Raw genomic sequence first — 19507 nt, forward strand, 5'->3', positions numbered from 1 at the left:
ATATCAAGGCTTTTAAGAGTCCTTGAAAACCCCGACCTCAAGCTTTTTCATTGCCGAGTGTCGCTGCTCCTGCTCTCTCACAGCCCTCCCACATTCCTGCTCAGATTCACTCCCACTATAGTGAGGAACAGACATCGATGGAGACGCTTCAAACCTGACTATACCGACCCGGAGACTAATCGGTTAGAGCACAGGTGTCAAACTCCAGTCCTCAAGGGCCGCTGTCCTGCAGTTTTTAGATGTGCCACAGGTACAAAACACTGGAATGAAATGACTTAATGACCTCCTCATTGTGTAGATCAGTTCTCCAGAGCCTTGCTAATGACCTAATTATTCTATTCAGGTGTGGTGCAGCAGAGGCACATCTAAAAGTTGCAGGAAACCGGCCCTTGAGGACTGGAGTTTGACACCCCTGGGTTAGAGTGAGATTTGACAGCGGAGAAAAGGGCTAGAGACAGAGGTAGGTTTCAGTGAAACTTTTACCTTATCTGGTACAATCAAAGAGGAAGTGAGCATCACTGCCGCAATAAGCAAGGCCCACAGAAGACCAGCTTTAATGACAAACGTCTGAGGTCAATCACCTCAAGTGATTCAAATGGAGGTCTGGAGAAACCCCTAACATCACACCACGTCCCATAGGAGGTGGAGGGCAGTAGTGGCACAATGGAGGCAAGCGCAGTGATGCAATCGAGCAATAGAAATAAAGTTTTAACTTTATGTCAAATCTAGGCTAAATCTTAAAGCTACGCTAACAAGAACAAAATGCTTCAAGACTTTGCAGCAACAGAACATTCCATGCGGCATTATACTCAAGTCTAAAGACCAATGTAGCCGTGGGGAAACACTTTCACTTTCACTTCATTTTTATAACAAGCAAGACAATGTGACGCTGATCAGGAGTCTTCCCAGTGGAGCAACAGCTACCCAGCACAGTGGACATCAAATAGAGTATTCCCCCATATGTGAAGCCGACTGCTGTTGGCAGTAATGCCTGGATCGCCTCCAGAAGGCTGCGGTCCCAACCCTCCCCTTCTGTGAACCACCATCTGGGCCGCTCAGCAAATCCCAAGGCCCTATTATTACATCACACTCACTCTACATGATCAGGAGATAATGCACACTCACATGCGCATGTCCAGAGTTTCGTTTGCAGCACATCCCTTCTCTAGACAGGTCTTTGCGAGCAAAAGAAAGATGTGAACCATTACGTATTAGAGAAAGAAACTCAGATCCTTTAAGCTCCAAATCTGCTTTCTAAGGGCTGGGAGTGTGTGCGTGCGTGTGTGTTGGGGGGGTGGAGGGGGGTGATAATTTTCAGTACACCATAGAAAGACAAAAGCACAGTATTGAACAGCCAACCATGGGGCTATTTTGAGAAAGACTTTTTTCTAAAATGATGCACAACTTGCAAAATTGTCTATTAGACGGTGCAAATTATTTGGATGAACAAATGTGGGTTTTCAGTAATAGTTTAAGTGTTTACCAACACAGTAAATGGGCACTGAAAGCATAGAGAAGGGGGAAATAGAATTTTATAAAAAATTTTAAGCTAAAAAAAAAAATTTACTATAAAAAGAAAAACAAATATTGTGTGTATGTAACTATTTAGAGCCTTTGCTTAATACTTTTTAAAATAAAATCCAATGAGAGTAACTAGCCCAGGGGCTTCTTACACACTCAGCTTGGAGGATTTTCTCCCGTTCTTTGTAAATGTGCTAAAGTTCAGTGAAAATAACACTGACCCATTGTCATCTGCACTTTATGCATGGAGTCATTGTGATGACAGGTATATAACCAGTCATCTCCTCAGGTCACTCTGAATAAAACCAGGGTTAGACTCATCGATCAACCATCATGGCAGGAATCTCTGCTTCACAGCGCCCCCTACCTGCATCTATCAGTGGTCTCCAATAGTTCAGTGTGGCAGATGGACCCACTGTGGAGTCCATCAATCCTGACCAACATTGATTTTCTGGGGAAATCTTGCAGTCCTGCTTCCCACCCTCTTTTGTCTCACCATAGTACCGTTACTGCAGTCTTCTTTCCCTTCTTCTGCTGTATAAAATCTGTATTTTTTTTAAAAGTTCCTTGAACTTCCGTAGTTCAGAGCCCTTCCAGGCCAATCATCATATTTTACAAGTTTTCCAGCTTGTACTTTGAATTCAAGTCAACTCCCAAAAGGGATGACTGCAATATATCTCAGTTTCTCCCAATGTATGAATTTAAGTCGTATGTATTTAAGTCTTTTGAAAATGTTTGCATTTTTAAGACTTTATAGTTGGTGTTCAGGTATTAATCTTCCCATCTTTCAATAACACATAATTACCAAGGGATATTTTCAAATTTCCTGTCAACTTGAAACATTTTTTAACTCAAAACTATGACGGACTGCTGGATGACTGACTGCCCAGCACCCAACCACCGGGCTTAGAGATCTTTTTAAGAAGAGGGGAAAAAATAATACATTGAAAATCAGATTTAGAATAATTTTAAAAATCTGATTTCACTTGGTAGCGACATTTCCCAGCCCTACTTGGAAGACTGTTGGTTCTGGCAAAATTATTGCACTTAAAATTCTGTTAGCCTGCAGCACAACAGACATTTCTAGGAGATGCAGCCATTTCAACACAGAGTACATCCTCTCTGCAGTGTTGGTGAAAAGTAAGGAAGTCAACAAAAATAATAATAGAAAGCATAAAACGGGAAGTTGAGAGAGTCAGAGTGAGAAGAAGGAAATCTTGCATCTCGGGTTTTGCTTATCAGGTTTAAAAATGGCGGTTGTTTTTCACACTGTGGTTTCAGGTCGTAGCTGCAGAAACATGAAGGTAAACGGGCCACGTTCTGCAGGAGCGTGGGTTCCTACTGGAGCCCAGGAAGGAGGAAGCAGCAGGGTGATAGTGATGGTGGTTAGAGAGCAGCTGCTAGTGAAACTTCCCTTTTAACAACAGCTCTGGTTACATGGCACAACACCTTCAATGCAGGGACGCAAAATCGACCTTTTGGAGCTTTGCGTCGTGCTATAATGTTACGCCATTATCAAAAACATAACTGGAGGGTCGTCTTGAGTCTATGCATTTTTGTGAATTTTGTTTTAATCTCCATGGCAACAATTCAGTTGTGCAAAGCCAGGGTGGACCCATCGCTCCACTTTGAGGTGCAGCTTCCACCTCACCCCCGACTCCCCTACTCAGATCCTTCAGACTAGCCAGCAGCAATTGGCAACCAGCTGGTCGGACTGTGCATCTGCTGAGCTCATTGTACAAGCTGCTTCTAAGTGTGACGCTGATGAAAACGTTGTTAAAAGGTTGATGAGGGAGTTTTCCTGCTCTTTCTGAACAAAGAGCATGTATTTTAACAGACAGAGGTCCAATTTCAAGGCGTTAAATCAGGAAGTAAAATTTATTTTAAGTCGTATTTGATTTAGCACATATAGGATTTTTCTAAGAAAAATACATAGTTATTTAATTATGCTATAAAATAGCACAGTGTGTCTTAAAACACATAACACTTTAATAGTTGTAGCAGTCTCACACATTCAACACATTTAGTTCTGTAGAAATGGCCTCTGCAAAACCAATAAACAAAACCGAAAACCCATTTTCAAGACTTCCTTTCACTCCGACTCTTTCAACTTCCCTTTTTCACGCTCCGTTTCTTTAACTTTGTTCCTTATGAACAGTGCTGACACTATGTACTCCATCAATTGTGTTAGTCTAGGCACCAGATAAAGAGAGAACTATTCATCTACACATCCTGTTGATTTTCTTTCAATTTTAGTCCAACTGGAAGTCTGAAAATCTTGATTCTCAATCCTTTCTCACTGAAAGACTTGAGCATATTTTCTCTGAGTTTTGCTTCATACAAATGTTAAACAGATGTTTTACACAGTTATGCAGATACTTCTAAATATTCTTGTTTAATTCACAAAATGTGGTCTGTCCCATAACTATTCCCCCCCGCCCTCAACCACGACTGAAAAACTAAATTTAGAATCACATGACACCAAGTTTGTGTTTGCTCCAAGAATCTACACACAATTTGTTCTTTTTACATTTTATCCTAGTTGTTTGATAATCATGATTCCAACTTCTTAACTTTTAGCCTTGATTTACTCACCAATGGAATATGCAAACAGTTGTGACTAGAAGATTAGTTTTAAATTTGTTTCATGCCAGCAGATCAAAAGATAAACATATTCCCATTTTTGTGCATGATCTGACAATTCCTTATTACATTTATAGGAGTTACAAAACACTAAATACATAATAAAATATATTTAGCTATGTCTGACAGTAAATAGTTACATAAGCTTCATAAAAAGTAGCTGGACAAAAAGTGAACATATTAAAAGTTGTGTAAACAAAAACAGGAAAAGGAAATTGCATCGAAATGCCCCCATCCTGTTTTAAGAGACCTGCAGAGGGATGTCAAAGCCAAATATATTCAGATTTTTTTTTATATATTTGTTTTTGTATGTAGAAACACAAAATATTTACATTTTTTAAAGTACAAATTCTCAGCAAACCAGCTGAGCGTAAAGGCTAACTACAAAGACAGTTCCAGTTTGAGCGGCTGGAATTGGGACATATTAATGAGACCAGCGTGAAAAATGACCATTTTTAAAGAGATTTCATTTCAAATGGAGTTTGGTCCAGCTTTCCAAAATTCCAATTTCCCTGTTCACATAGAGCCATCAGCATCTATCTGTTCAAGGAGTTTAAAAACTTGCATTATGATTAATAACAGTGAAAGCAGTAGCATCTGCTAGTGGGAGGACAGCTATCTGAAATCTGAGTCATGGCCCAAAATCTGTTCCCACACACACACACACACACAAACACACGCCCCCACACACACACCTAGAGCATGGAAAGAAAATATGCCAGAAATTGGCTTTATATTCAACTACATTTTACTCATTTCAAATATTTAAAATAAAAAGTTCTCATTTGTTTAAGAAGGTTGCAGGCCCCTGGGTTAAATTCATGTGCTGTGAAGATGATGATTATGTGGGGATTTGTAGATATGTCAAAAAAATTGCTTTATATTATAATACTGGCCTTTTTTTATTACAATATTCATGATCTTGACGTGGTCCCAAATTAAAATGAGTTTGACAAAAGCAACCACTTGTCACACAACATTGTGAATTGACCGTGCAACAACTTCTTCTTCTTCTTCGAACCGACGGATTACAATAATTTTATTTAATCTACTTAAAGGAGATTGGGTTACGTGACTTCAATAAACGTCATGCACCAACAGGAGGTTGCTAAGAGTCACTGTTAATCCCTAAACGTAGGGCGTCTAAGAAATTTTTATTCCATTCTCTCTCGGTCGATTCAGAATCAGATCTAAACTTCATCATCAGTATACGACCCTTAATGTCTTGCGGCGCTTGCACTGAATCATTGAGATGCATCCAAATAAACAATAGACAACCTGTATCTTTGAGGTTGGCTCAGAGAAACCCGTTTCTTTGAGTACTCAGTTGCCTCTGTTTAAATCAGAGGTCATCATCCCGTGTTTACATAAATCAAATGGCCCAAACCAGAATACCTCAGAAATATGCAAGACTGTTTATTGTTCACCTCTATAATAAATGAACAAATAGCCTGATGCAGTGGTACATTACATACTAAATTGGGGAGTGAATTGTCTGAGGAAGAAGGGAAGTTTGGGGTGACTGGCAGCAAAATAAACACAATCAGGTGACTGCGGTCACTTTGTGTTTCATTTTTGCTCTTGTTTAAATCTATTTGCAGTGTTGTGGTTTAAGCTCCTGGAGGTGCTGCTGGGCCGTCTGGGCTCGCCGCCAGCAGCTTGTTTGTGCTCACTTTGCTTTGGGGCCTACCTGATTTTGTAGTTGGGCAGGGTGTGCTTCTTCTTGATGACGCGTTTCAGCTGGTTCACTATGAAGGAGGTCAGCTGAGGCAGCGGCCTTCCCTCAAACTGGGACTTCACCTCGAAGTCCACCAGCGGGTCGTCGAGGAACGAGAACGACCAGTGGGAGAAGGGCATGCGCGTGAACTGCAACCTGAGCCTGCCCACCACGCGCCTCATCTTGACGAACAGGTAGGCGGACTTGCCGAACACCAGGTCCACGTCTATGGCCAGGTGGAAGCCGCCATTGTACTCGATGTCCACCTCGAAGTTGAGCTCCTCGGGCATCCCGTCCTCGTCCAGCTGCACCGGTTTGATGAGTTTGGCTGATTTGAAGACCGGGAGAGAATTCCCCAGGGAAATGTCCCGGAGACTGAGCCCCTCCAGGAGCCGACCCGCCGTCTTGGTCTGCAGCAGCTCCTCAAACTCCACCTTGATCTTTTTGGTCATCCAGTGCCGAACCACGGGGGTATCTCTAAGCTCTCTGAACAGAAACAAGAATATCGCATTGAGGAAATTGCACGTTTCTGTCCTGCCAGCATCTGTGAGTTCGCTGTGTGAAGGCGGCGGCGGCGGCGGCTGTTGTTGTTTGGGGCTGCCGCCGGTGACAGCCGCTTCCTGTTGCCGGCTGAGGACGGCCTCTTGCGGTTTGGATGCAGCGGCTGTCCCGCTGTCTTGCTGGTTCGGTTCGGCGTGAGGGACATTGAAATAATCTTTCAGTGCGTTATCAGGCACTACTCTGACATACTGAACGGTCCTACCTAAGGGTTCTGGGTTCCTTCTGTATATCAGCAAGAACTGTAACATCAGCGTAACGACCGCGCCACACAACGCAGAGATCAGTATCAGGTAAATCATTTTGAGCCTCCGCTGCCGTCTGTCTAAGTCAGATTCTCTCCATAGCCAAACATTTAATCGCGTCAACGAAGCAAGTTCCACCTGGTCGCTCTCTAAGCTGCCATATCATCTGCTTCTTTCCTGAGCTGGGATCTCCGCACCTGATTGGACAAGCGGCTTACGTTGTATGCGTGATGACGGAATCAGTATGCATTTCAGTCGGTGCGTTCAAGGAGACTCAGATTTTAGAGATATTACCAAAAAACATGATAGCGGAAGTGAAGCACGAAGGGAGCGTACAGAACATATGTGGGTGAATATTTTATGGTTATTTAGGCCTCTCCTTTTAGAGTTATCCACCGTGGATCATTTGCTTCGCCTCACCCTATCTTCTGTATCAACAGCTCTCTGCACATGCTCTTTCACTTCACATATACATTTTATATAATATACAAAAAACTATTTTTTTCTGTCATCTTCTACTTTTTTCTTTCCTCTTCAGCATCCCTGCCCTGATCATGTACGAATAAACTCATCGTGTGTCTGAACTGAGCTAATCCCTCTTACTTACTCATTTCTTGTACAAACTTCTGTAAATCCCATTAAAATTATTAGAGTTACCATCTACACCTTCACACCCCTTTGTTTTGTTGGGTATACAAAGGGAAAATATTTAATAAATACATTATTGAATAATTAATTTAAAGTGCATTTGATTATTTCCTGTTCCTGCGGCCTCACCATAAAATAATTTTACGAGTCAGATTTGACAATCAAAATCGGCAGGTCGGGCCAACACTGATTTATTGAACTCCATTAGCTTAGCTTCATTCTTTGAAAATCATGGATTCCCTAGTAATGGAGGATTCTTATGAGCTTTTCCTTGAGTTCACTGGAGAGATTTTGCAAGTAACAGATGCAAGCCTCCCCTTTAAGGTCTGTTCCGGGGCTGTGGAGAGGAGGAATAATCGAATTTTGGATTCAGGAAGAGCAGTTTGGTTTTTGCACTGGGTGTGGAGCTCTAGACCAGCTCTACTCTACCTCTGCAGTGTCCTAGAGGGATCATGAGAGTTGGCCCAACCCTGTGTTTTGAGCATTCCAAGACTCTGAACCAAATCATTTATCTATCAATCTATCTAATAAAAAAAAAATGTCTATGTAGATGAGTGGCTTATGAATGAGATAAATAAAAACCTTTTGTATTGTACTCAGAAAAGTCATGTTGATTTCTCTGAAGCACTGAGCTAATGTAGAATGAGAAAAGAAAAAATAAGGAAGAATATTGTGCTTCCTTGGCCATCCAACAGGGGTCCCCAGTGTAATCTTTGCTTTTTGCCTCATTATGTGCATTGGCCCTGCCTGCTTTTAAACTTGTGAGGTCATTGTAACCTTTGAGTCACAGACGTTTCAAGCGGAGTACTTGTCAAGTTCTTCAAGGGTTCTGTAAAGCTGTGCTCTGACCTTTGAACTCTCATACGCCACTGCTGTCTCTAAACAATGCGTTACATGTTCCGTGTTGCTCGTAAACTCCTAGATGAGTCGCTGTGTCTCCTGGGAAGGATCAACGAGTTATATTTTTCATTTTTAAAGGTAAAATAAAAGCAAAGAGGAGGATTCTTTTTGACTATAATTTGAAGAACTAAAACACTGAAACACAGCGGCGCCATCATCATCGCGGAGAGGTTCAGCAGCACGCACATAGAAAGGAGCACAGCCAAATACAAAAAGGCCCCAGAGGAAAACCTACTGGAGGGAGCAGTGACCTGAGACTGGGGGGGCAGTTCAGCTTTCAGCATTGAAATGAGTAAAAAGAAACAACCAAAGTCTCTAACTGCTCAGAGATTTTTATTTTTGTAAAAAAAATAAAATAAATAAATCAAACCTGAATGATACAAAACCAGCAGGGATTTACCTTTTTCTGACTGGTCTATTTAAGGAAACATATTCATAAGTATTTTTTGTTCAATTAGTTTGAAGAGGAACAAGTCAAAACAGGACAAGTGTTGAGTTCTCCTGCAGACAACTCAAAAATGTATCTCCCTGTCTATGCATTTCTATATTTGTTTTTTTTGTTTTGTTTTGGTGATTCATTGAAAAAGGAGGCCATTTATCCTAAACACTTTATCATTTTATTTGGTGGTGCCAATTTTTAGCCGGGGCATGTTCATGACACCGAAGATTGTTCACGCTACAAGAGAATTCTTCCTTTCCTTTTTGTCTTGAAGAGACATGGTTCTTCACTTCGATTAAAAAATATACACGATTCACTTAGCTATGCTTGACACGCCTTGGGAAATCAGGGTTTTTTTTTTCTTTTTTCTTTCTTCACTTTATCAACACAAAAATATTTCAAATAATATTCCAAGCAAGCCTCCACAAACATGCCATTTTGAGAATGAACAGTAGTTTAAAAGCTGTTGCCTCCAATATTTGACATTTCGCTCTTCTTAGTTTTTTCTTTTTGATCTGAAGCAATGGTCGGATCAACGGGCACGACAAAAATATTTTCAAAACTTCTCTGTCCTTTTTCTCGGCATATCTGTCACTAAATATGGCCTGCGAGCACAAATGCATCTCTAAATAAAAGAAGCGTTGAGGTTACATACATAAAGCATAGCTATAATTAAACTTCTTCAGTACATCAGTCACACAACTCAGTACAATTCTCCTGCAGAACAACACACAGTAATTACATTTAACACTGGAAAAAAAACAAAAAACAGCAAAAGCTCCAATTCGAAGCGGTTTTTGCAAACCTCATCAATTTCAGTTGATTGTTATTGCAATAAATCACAAGTGCTATGTGTTATTTTTTCCATGCCCACTTATTTATTATTTTCCAATATTGTTGATATTTGTTTTGTTTTTCTTTTGTATATACTTCAGACGAGTATTGATTGTTCTGCTGGAGAATTCCTCTCTACCTTCGCCTCCAGCTTTCCCAGTGTGAAACTGGGCAATCTGCTGGTTCTTCTTAGAAAGGCAACTGCTACAACCTGCCACCTTATTATTTGCTGAATCTGATCGCGTCATATAATAATTTGATGACTATACTGTCGGTAATTGGATTTGAATAGGACTGTGTTTGATTGATTTGGACGAATTTGGACTGCATTGCAAATGATTGGATCCCATCTGGACCGCTGTCGTCCTGTGCTGAACTTAACTGAACTATTTGACTATAGTTATAATCCTACGTTTGTAAGATTCAAAATAGTTTACAGTTTGAATTTCCTGTAATCTTTTTACTTTGAGCTGACTACAGTGCTTTGCATCGGATTGTAAATAAATCAATAATGTAGCACTATTGTAGCACTATTTATTGGTTCGAGCAAAACGTTGATTAAAATTTTTGGTTGTGTTCGTCCATTTATATTTTCAGAGATTTTTAATATTTTCTTTGCTACAATAAACATGTGTTCTGTTGATAAGACTGATAACAATATTTCCTGATAGATTAAGTTTGTTAGTTGTTTATTATAAATGATATAGTTGGAAATCTGCAACTGTGACCGGGTGCAGGAAATCAAAAAGAGAGCATAACGAGTAGCTTAAATCATATCTACCTTCTCATTAATCTGATGTGCTTTGAAGAAATTAAATGTACAATGTCTGCTATCTTTTACCTGAAAGACGGGTGAAAGATAGAACACGTTCCGTTAATCGTCGTAGTGAACGGAACGTTTGGGCGCGAACCTTACGGGTGGGGGGCGAGTTTTAAAATGACGAGGGGTACGTGAAGGCAGCATTAATTGCGGTAACCTGTCTCCACAGAGGCGTCTCACCTCATTCCGGAGAGACGCCGCCGCTTGGCTGGCTCGGCTGCTTCCTCTGCGTTTCCAGTGAAGAATATCGGAGTGTTTTTTTTTTTTTTTTTTTTTTTTTTGAGGCATCATTCTGAGAGAAGAGTTTCACTCCAGCTTCAGTTATTCCTCTGCTTGAAGACCTCTTAGTCTTAAAAGATGAGCAGTTTAATGGCGTGTAAGGAGCCGTTTGGTGAGTACCAGGCTTTGTTCTTGTCACCTTACGCAGTCTGTCGCTTGCGAAGAGTTTTATGTCATTTTTTGAGTAATAGTGACCCTTATCAGCCCGAGACTCTCCGCACATCTATGCTGCTCATCATTTCCATCTTCATAAAGTTGTGTGTCAAACGATGCAGTTAAGTTCAACTTACTAGTATGCTTATACTAGTTTGTTTTGTTTTGCCACAATAATAAACTGTTAATACTTATTAGTTATCATTTTTTTGTGAAATGTGGTCGGAAGCCAGCAGATGTGGAAGTAAATCAGCGGGCAGGGTTTGACTCACTCCAACCAAGAAAGTTTCCAGTCTGAATAAATTTCCTCCTTCAGAAAGTGGGGAAACCCACTGACCTTTGTCCAGGTATTACTGCTATCAAATTAGACGTCTGCTGAAGCTGTTCTCTCACTGTGACCTTCTTGCATCCTGCTGAGTGGAAACAGATCTACGCAGTTCAACCACACACCAGTGATGCGGTGTCCAGCCACACAGGAGGATGAACAGACTCACGCAGAATGAGTTGTCATCCCGTAGGCGACCAGACACTATTACTTCCTGTTTTATTAGCTGATTTTATTATGCGGAAGGACTTGGGTGGTATCATGTAGTTTATATATATATATCAGTGATTCTTGAGAAGTGGGACAAAATGGGTTTAATCCCCTCCCTCCCCCCTCAAATTTTAATTATTCCTCAAGCTTATGTATTCATTTATGACAAATAATGGTTTGGAAATGTAAAGATGCCAAGGTGCAGACTCCCAGTTGCAACATGTTTTAGAGAATTACATTTTTAATGGACCTGACCCAGAACTCTGTCAACACCATCTGACAAAAAATAAGTATAAAATACTTTTTTTTTTAAATGACCCAATTAGTGATATTTTTACTCAGTTTTACAGACAAATGCTTCTCAGGAAACAAAAGAAATATTATTTAAAGCCAAAAACAACATAAAGTCCATCTGACGGAGTTGACGCAGAACCGAAGGTGTTGACAAACTAGTGAGTAAAAGGAAAAACTTGATACATGTGGAGTAATGCCATTTATGTGAAATACATTAAAATGAATTAATTGCACATTTAAGTGAGATTTGTCAATACTATCACTGAAAGAGTCAGACTATCAGTTAAAAACTCTGATGGAGTTGACAAAATGCCAAACTATCTCAATTTATATGATGTTATTCTGAAGGAGGCCATATTGTAGCTCATCAGGTCCATGAAATCTTTACAATATACTAAAATTAATCATTTATTTCACAAAACTTCATCAAAGTTTTGTAAATTGTCAGTTATGGTGTTGACACATCATTGTTGTGACAAACAACTTAGGAATAAAACAGAAGAAAAAACTAAAGAATAACATAAGCTAACTGGAGCTGCCTAACCCTGTTAGTAAAGGAAGAGGAAGGAAGAGGTCATGGGGTCCACAGAAGTTCTGATGCCCCCCAATAATGCCTGATTTTTTTACATTCTTTTAATTCTGACGGTGTTGACAAAAACTTGGGAGAGATATAAAAATGATTTTTAATTAAATGTATTGACACTTTTATAATTATTTATTTGAATACTTACACTTAATTGTCATAATATATTATCTTAGTATTTCTTTAATTGTTTTAAACTATTATAATGTATTGAGTTTTGCTCCAGGAAAAGGGATTGTAAAGACACTATCCACCTACTACAGTGTTTAAAATGCAAAATATTCTGCAAACACCAGGAAAACATACATTGTTGTGCTCACATGGCCCAGGTTAGTTTAGTCAGATATTTAAAAAATATATATTTTGTGTATATTTTATTCAAATGTCGTGCTTTATCCATAGGACCTGTTTTGTCCCTCTTCTGAAGTATCACTGATATATAAATGAATCGACTACAATTAAGAAGAGCTCCCCTTTTCTATTCTTCATTTGCATGACAAAATTTTTGTCAGCTCAGTTCAGCAGGGCTTGATGCCTCTCACTTTAAGTTGTTACTAATTGAAGCGATACTAAGGTTTATTTTACATTCTGAATCAGTTTCTCTATAGAATCCTACATAAGTCCTCCTAAGGCATTTTGAAAAAAGAGAAAGCCAATTTAAGTCATTCATTCAGACAAATTCCAAATAAAGTACATGCAGTTCAAAACAATTCAGTTATCAAACAATGCGGTCAAGTTCAGTTTTTTATTCAGATTAGTTCATAGTTTTCTGTCTTAAGACCCTGCAGATTCCATTTAGCCATTGACTTGCATCATTCGCTCCTTATGGATCAACATGTTGCAACATTGTGTTGTTGACTTTACAGCAATCCTTCTTACTGAGCATGCATGTAATGACAACAAAAGAAAAACGTTCCTATAACATTAAGAAACCTCCAGCAGAGCCTGGCTCAGTGGGAACCAAAATTGGCCACAGCCGACTGGGGATTTATGATGGCAAAGCAGGCACACAAAAAAAACACAGAAGTTCTGATCCAGGAATACTTTCTATTTTGAAGAAACGTAAAAAGCTGACGGTTATTACTTCTTTAGTGGCTTCATCTACGAGAGAAACGGAGCCAAACGGAAAAGCTCTGAGCTGGTTTCCAACGTTGTAGGATCAAGGAGCGTACATACCGTTAGTCACAGTGAAACCTCCTGTCTGAGAGAGAGATGAGGTTAAACACTGAAAGGCAGGGAAAAGAATGTCATCGAACGTTAGGTTCTGCATCAGCTAATGTCTCGCTCTGGGAGGGTGTCACAACTAAGCAGGAGACCAGACTAGGCATGAGCGGTATAGACTGTATATGATGGAAACTGTAGACATTCGGTCTACGATGGAGATCTGTAGTCTACCGGCTAACCGCAGTAATGTTTGTTGATGACGTAACCGGCTGCCATCAAAACAGAGCAAGTGGGAAGCACCATGGCTGTGAGCCTAAAGGTAAACCTCATTAAAAAGACAGGTGCAAAAGCGTAAATTTTCTGGACCTGGCGGTCTTAGCACGATGCACACGACGACCGCAGTAGATGTCATGGTCAGACAGCGGGAAACCAAGTGGTAAAAGCGCAGACGAAGTCAGTGCAAGCCCACTGGGACTCGCACATAGTAAAGCTCGCTGTGTCCAAAGGACCCCATTTCTTAACCCTCCCGGTTCCAGCCGTCTTAGTGTGATGCTCAGGAGGAGCATAAAAAATGTCATGGTTGGACAACGACTAAGCGCCATAGGGTGGGGTGACAGTCTGACGGTCCTTCAGAAACCACATAGAAAAAAACCTTGGACTGGGCAGAGTAAAAAACTTGTGTGGTTTTAATGGCTCTGTATCTTAAGACCACGGGAGGGTTAAACAGTGAAACCAGGAGCAGAAAAATGTAATCTGCAATTCGTGGAAGAAAGGAAATACAAGCATTATGTTTTGCCACCCTAAAACGAAGCATGTGCTATAATTCCAGCAATGCCAAACAGCACAGCTATCTACAAGTTCAGGTCACAACATTGAGAAGAAAAGGCAGGATTCCACGCAGACATCCATTACATTAAAGTTATTGTGTTTCTATATAGAGATACATTTTTCATGTATGTCACTTTGAACAATAATATGTCTGCTGGGAATTATATTTGGGAATTAGTTTAGTTCATACAAACTGATTATTATTGTTGGTGGTGGTTTTGGTAGTAGTAGTCGGATAGTTGTTGTAGTTGCGGATATTCCAGGATGACAATGCCAGGACTCATCAGGGCTCAAATGGAGTGGATGGTTCAGGGTTCATCAGACATCAGCTTCATCACACAGTTCAGACCTTAACCCCATTGAGAATCTTTGCGGTGTACTGTGGAAGGGTCGGAGGTCAGACTCTCCCATCATCATTACAAAAACTTTGAAAAAAACATATCCAGCAATGGAGGGAAATGAATCTTGTGACTTAGATCTTTATTCATGTCCCAATGAGTAATTAATTTACTACAAGTCTCAATAAAAACACAACAAAAACAACACACACACCATATCAATGTCTCGTGCCAAAAGAACAAAAAGAGAAAGCAAACAAATTGACGTGATTGCTGCTCACTGTGTGAGGATGCGGCCAACTCCAAGGTCAATTACTCATTCACATAATCGAACATAAGCTTTTTATAAACAATGTCATAGCGAATGTGTGCTGTAATCAAATCTGGAATAAGCAGAGGTTGGAATAAGCTTCCAGAAAACTGCAAAAGAGCTGAAACACTGTGTGCCTTTAAATCTAGACTAAAAACTCTAAACCTACCTTTAGTGTTGCTTTTGACACATAGTCAATGAAACATTAATCAACAATCTGACGTGTATCGATGACACTTGACAAAATGTAACGTTTCAGTTGCTGACTGTGTTCTATGACTTTGTACGTTTGTGTTTTTATGAGGTGAAACCCTTTGAAATGCTTTGTTGTTGGAAAGTGCTATACAAATAAAATTTGATTGATTGATGGATTGATCAAAGCTAAAAATGGTCCAAAAGCTAAAGATGTGTGTGACCTTCTTTCTGCTGCTGATTTTCTTTTTCTGCCCAGCTACTGTATAATGTTTATAACAGTGCTATGGATATTGATCAGTGTCACCCTTTGGCATCATCTAATTGTGAGGAGGCTTTCTACTAGGGATGTGCGACATGGCATAAAATTCATATCACTACATATTGTGATGGGTGGAGGTAATGATATACTGTATATCACAATACGATTTGTATAAAACTTGCAATAGAGTTAAAACTCATTTTACACTCAGTTTTGTGTAATGTTCTACCATTACGGACATGGGAGCAGTTCGAAATGTTTAACTGTTTTTTTAATGATAGGCAGCAGCTGAATCTCAATGATGACTCCCGGGTTAAATCAAACATACGTAAATAAATCAAATATATTTCTCTATGTAGAAACACAACAACTTTACAGTAATGTGATGGATGTCTGCGTAGAATCCTGCCTTTTCTTCCCAGTGTTGTGGCTGGAACTTGTAGAGAGATGCACATGCTTTGTTCCAAGGTGGTAAAACAAAGTGCTTGTATTTTTTATCTTTCACACACTTTTCAAATAAATTTTTTTTTGCTCCTGGTCTGACAGTTTAACCCTTTTTCGGTCTTAACAGATAGGGTCATTTAGACCTCGCAAGTTTTTTTACCCTGTGCAGGGTCTCACTTAGCCTACGTGCGCTTTTATGACGTTTTCTTTTCGTTGTTTCGGAAAGACCATCAAATCGTCACCCCGCCCGACTGTGACATTTGCCGTGCTCCTCCTGAGCATCATGATAAGACTGATGGAGGTCCATTGGACCCAGCCTGCTTTACTCCTGCATGCACTTTTATCCCTGTTTTCCTCACTGTCTGACCGTGACATCTGCCGCACTTCTTCTGAGCGTCGCTCTAAGACCGCGGGAGGTTAAACCTGAACCAGGTCCAGATAATTTACGTCTTGCACATGCCTTTTTAATCAGCGCTTCCTTTGCGCTTTCAGCAATGCTGCTTTCCGCTTCTTCTGTTCTGATGCATGCCGTCATCAACAAGCATTACCACAGTTACCGGATAGACTGCACCTCTCTATCATATGCCAAATTTCTGTTGTTTCGATGGTATACTGTTTATATCTCACATTCCTACTTTTTACATGCTTGCTTGCAAGAAACGGTACACATTAAAACCTTTCTTTATATTGTGTATTTGTGTCAAAGCCAGGTAATTGTCTGAAAGTCACTTGTACTATTTTCAGTTATCTGCACAAATTCTAACAAGGTTTATATTTATCAGCTGCTGTCTTCTCTTAAAAAAACCCCAACAATTTCCTGCCCTGTGCTCTACCAGTATACCGCAGAGGTTGATTACCTCCTGTTGGTTCAGGCATTGCCAACTTTGTTTTCCTGCCCATCGTTACCTGAGCAACTTACGGTCTTGTGTTTGAAGTTGGATGATCACCATAATCACCATGTTCTTAATCATACTTCAGGTTAGCAGGTGTTGCAGGTGCAGTCCATAGTGATCCAAGCATGAACAGCAGCTCCTTCAACAATTACTGTCTGTATTAAATCTACAAGAGGACATGTACGTGTTTTTTTTTTTAACACTTATTTTTGCACCAAAGCTGAGTGAAACCACACCTGCACTGACATGTAAGTTAAAACTCAGTGACGCTTTCACACCTTGCAGCTCTGTCTGTGGAATCATGGAGAGAGTCAACTCACACCTCTGTAGATGATAATCTGAGCATTTTGTCAACTTTTTTTTTTTTTTCGGTTTATTACACATTGACGTAACTTGTAGTTTAGGGGTCATGGTAGCAAATATTTTTAGGCCACCCATCTAGCATATGGTGACAAATAACGCCCACTGCAGAGAATGACTGCTTGTAATTCAACACAGAGCTTGAAAACCACCTGTAAGTGAACTTACAGGTCAGAGGGGGGTTCAAGCATCATTATTATGGCTTATTTGAACTAAACAAGCCCGACATTTTCTCTGTGCTTGTAATAAAACCTCAAATTTCTTCACAAAGCCGTGCCCCAGCATTTTGGATTGGTCTATTTTGGTTCCAATTTTTCTTTTCATCTGCTTCCAAAAAAATAGATTTGATATCTTTAATTTGGAAAACACCCTTGCCACGTATGTAGAAAGTGTCTCTGGAAGTTTCTAAAGCCACAAGAGGCTTGGTGTTACTCAGCTTTATAATCCATTATTGGCAATTGCTAGCAAACTGGTACACTGGGTCATTTGCTGGAGAAAGAACCAAAGTCATGTTTGGACCAGTATGGAGCTAGTTGGCAGTCCAATTACATTGTTGAGGACGACAACCCCAAATTGTAAAACCTGTAGGCAAACATTTTCTGGAAATTGGGTTCCAACTAAGAGAACGTTTCTGTTTCAAAAAGATAGGCGTGTTTTCCCTCGTGGTTAACAGTCAGCTTTCTAAACACAAACTATCAAAGAGTTCAAAGTTTATCTTAAAATGTTCTAATCTTAAGGGTTTGCTTACTAGCTTAGTTTGTCCTTAATAGTTTAGTTTAAAATAAATACAAAAAGCATTCACATCTATTCACATGTAAATGATACATTTGCTCCAGATCCTTGTGTAAAGGCAGTATGTCAATTTTTTTTAATCAAAACTCAATGTCAATTCCCATTTCTGGGAGAAGTAAAACTAATTTGTAATGATATAGGATATTAAAATTGAAATGCTCAAGGATTTCTGGCACCCTAGGGTGTTTTCACACTGGGTAGTTCAGTAGATTTGGTTCATTGGGGACCAAAATTGCAACATTTGTTAAATTTTCAGCTGGTATAGTTCTCTTTCACACTGCACTAAAGCCACCTGTGGGGGCACTGCACCAAGATCCACTGCAGGAAACAACATGAAAACCTCAGAAGAAGACTCTGAGCATAGCTTATTTCTTCACGAATTGTAACCGAATATGAACTGGTGTTAGATTTTAGTGGCTGTGGCTCAGGTTCAGCTATCTTTAGCTGCTCTCCTGTCTTCCAGTTCACTTAATCTTTGGAAATGCCGCTTGTGATGCTTCTCTGCTCACTTGTTGGATTCCTCACCACGAGGTTTTCTGAGTTTTGTGACAGCCTCATCTCTCTCTGTATGGCTGTGGTTTTCTGAGCCTGGCTCCTCATCTCAGTCCATGGTCGTTACAGCCTAGAGGTTTACATTGAATTGATCCCTTTGTCACAGACTGACTCTAACTGAGTCATTTGCTTTGTTCACAGCCAGTTGTTACCCACTAAATGTTAAGCCCTGCTGTGATAACTTTGGAAAAAATAAAGTCACACAAAATGCAGATGTTCCTCGTTTGTGGGATAAATAAACATAAACAGGGCAAAAATGACATATAAGTGCAATGCGCCTCTGTATTGTTTATCCTCTCTGTTTTAATTGATTATCTATGTTTACGCTATTATAAATATTGGTTTAGGTTTAACCATACATGTCAGTATTCTTATGTCAGTTCAGCCTGTGCAATAGCTTTTTTTTAACATCACTGTTGTAAGTGGCATAGAAATGATTTTGCTAGTTCAATACGGCTTTTTGTTCAACTTTTAAAACATAATTTATTTTCTTTGTTTTGTACAGTTAGATGTAAAAATTCTCACTTAGTTGAGGAAAAATGACTCTGGTGTATTCCACATACATTCTGATTCTCTGTAGATTCAGTTTCACACAGCAACACACCTATGAAACAGGTTGATGTTGTGATTACTTGTTATATTTATCTGATTTCTATTATGGAAGTCTTCAGCACATTTCTTTTCTTAAGGGTCGGCGTTCAGTTCTGTGAAAAACACCAATAGTGGAAGGAGGAACACAGCTTGGTTGATTTTGAGTATTTGAGGAAAAGGGAAACTAAGATACCAAGACAGGACAGAGAGCTGTGCTACCAGCAGCAGATTCAGCATGACCAAAATATAAAGTGTCTGACAGTTTGATATCAGAGTATCATCAGAACCTAATCTCAGAATGTATAATAAATCACTAATGTAACATACCACACCCTGTTTCACTGATCTAGTTAAGTTACCCGTAATGATCATGGACATTGTCCCAAGTTCTAATAATCCACTGAAATTGAATTTTGGCTACTAATATTTATATGTGGCTTATTCAAATTAGTAATGGCGGCCAATTCCTTTTGAACCAGGGATAGATTTTGGCAGCTATTCCAAACTCTTCCCATTTGATGCTGGCAGAATCACAAACCTTTCTAAAATAGTTCTGTGTTTTAAAACTTCATTAACTTTTGGGAAATTGTATAAATGGACTATAAGTGGCTT

General features: G+C 39.7%; 2 protein-coding genes across 4 annotated transcripts in view; one reads left to right on the forward strand and one right to left on the reverse strand.

Moving 5' to 3' along the window:
* Positions 1–7279, reverse strand: part of pdzd8 (PDZ domain containing 8) — a 33977-nt gene extending 26698 nt beyond the window's left edge. The window contains exon 1 of the mRNA XM_023327489.1: positions 5855–7279. Coding sequence (XP_023183257.1) covers positions 5855–6741 — 887 coding nt within the window. The 5' untranslated portion in view covers positions 6742–7279. The remainder of the gene's footprint in view (positions 1–5854) is intronic.
* The window catches only part of edaradd (EDAR associated death domain), a 30726-nt gene continuing 17209 nt past the window's right edge, over positions 5991–19507 (forward strand). The window contains exons 1-2 of one of the 3 annotated variants that reach the window (XM_023327490.1): positions 6048–6075; positions 10495–10716. In XM_023327490.1, coding sequence (XP_023183258.1) covers positions 10683–10716 — 34 coding nt within the window. In that variant the 5' untranslated portion in view covers positions 6048–6075; positions 10495–10682. Of the gene's footprint in view, positions 6076–10494; positions 10717–19507 lie in introns of all 3 variants that reach the window. The other 2 variants (XM_023327492.1, XM_023327491.1) reach the window with 2 other exon arrangements.

Source organism: Xiphophorus maculatus, chromosome 22 (assembly GCF_002775205.1).
Source record: "Xiphophorus maculatus strain JP 163 A chromosome 22, X_maculatus-5.0-male, whole genome shotgun sequence".
Taxonomy (NCBI): Eukaryota; Metazoa; Chordata; class Actinopteri; order Cyprinodontiformes; family Poeciliidae; genus Xiphophorus; species Xiphophorus maculatus.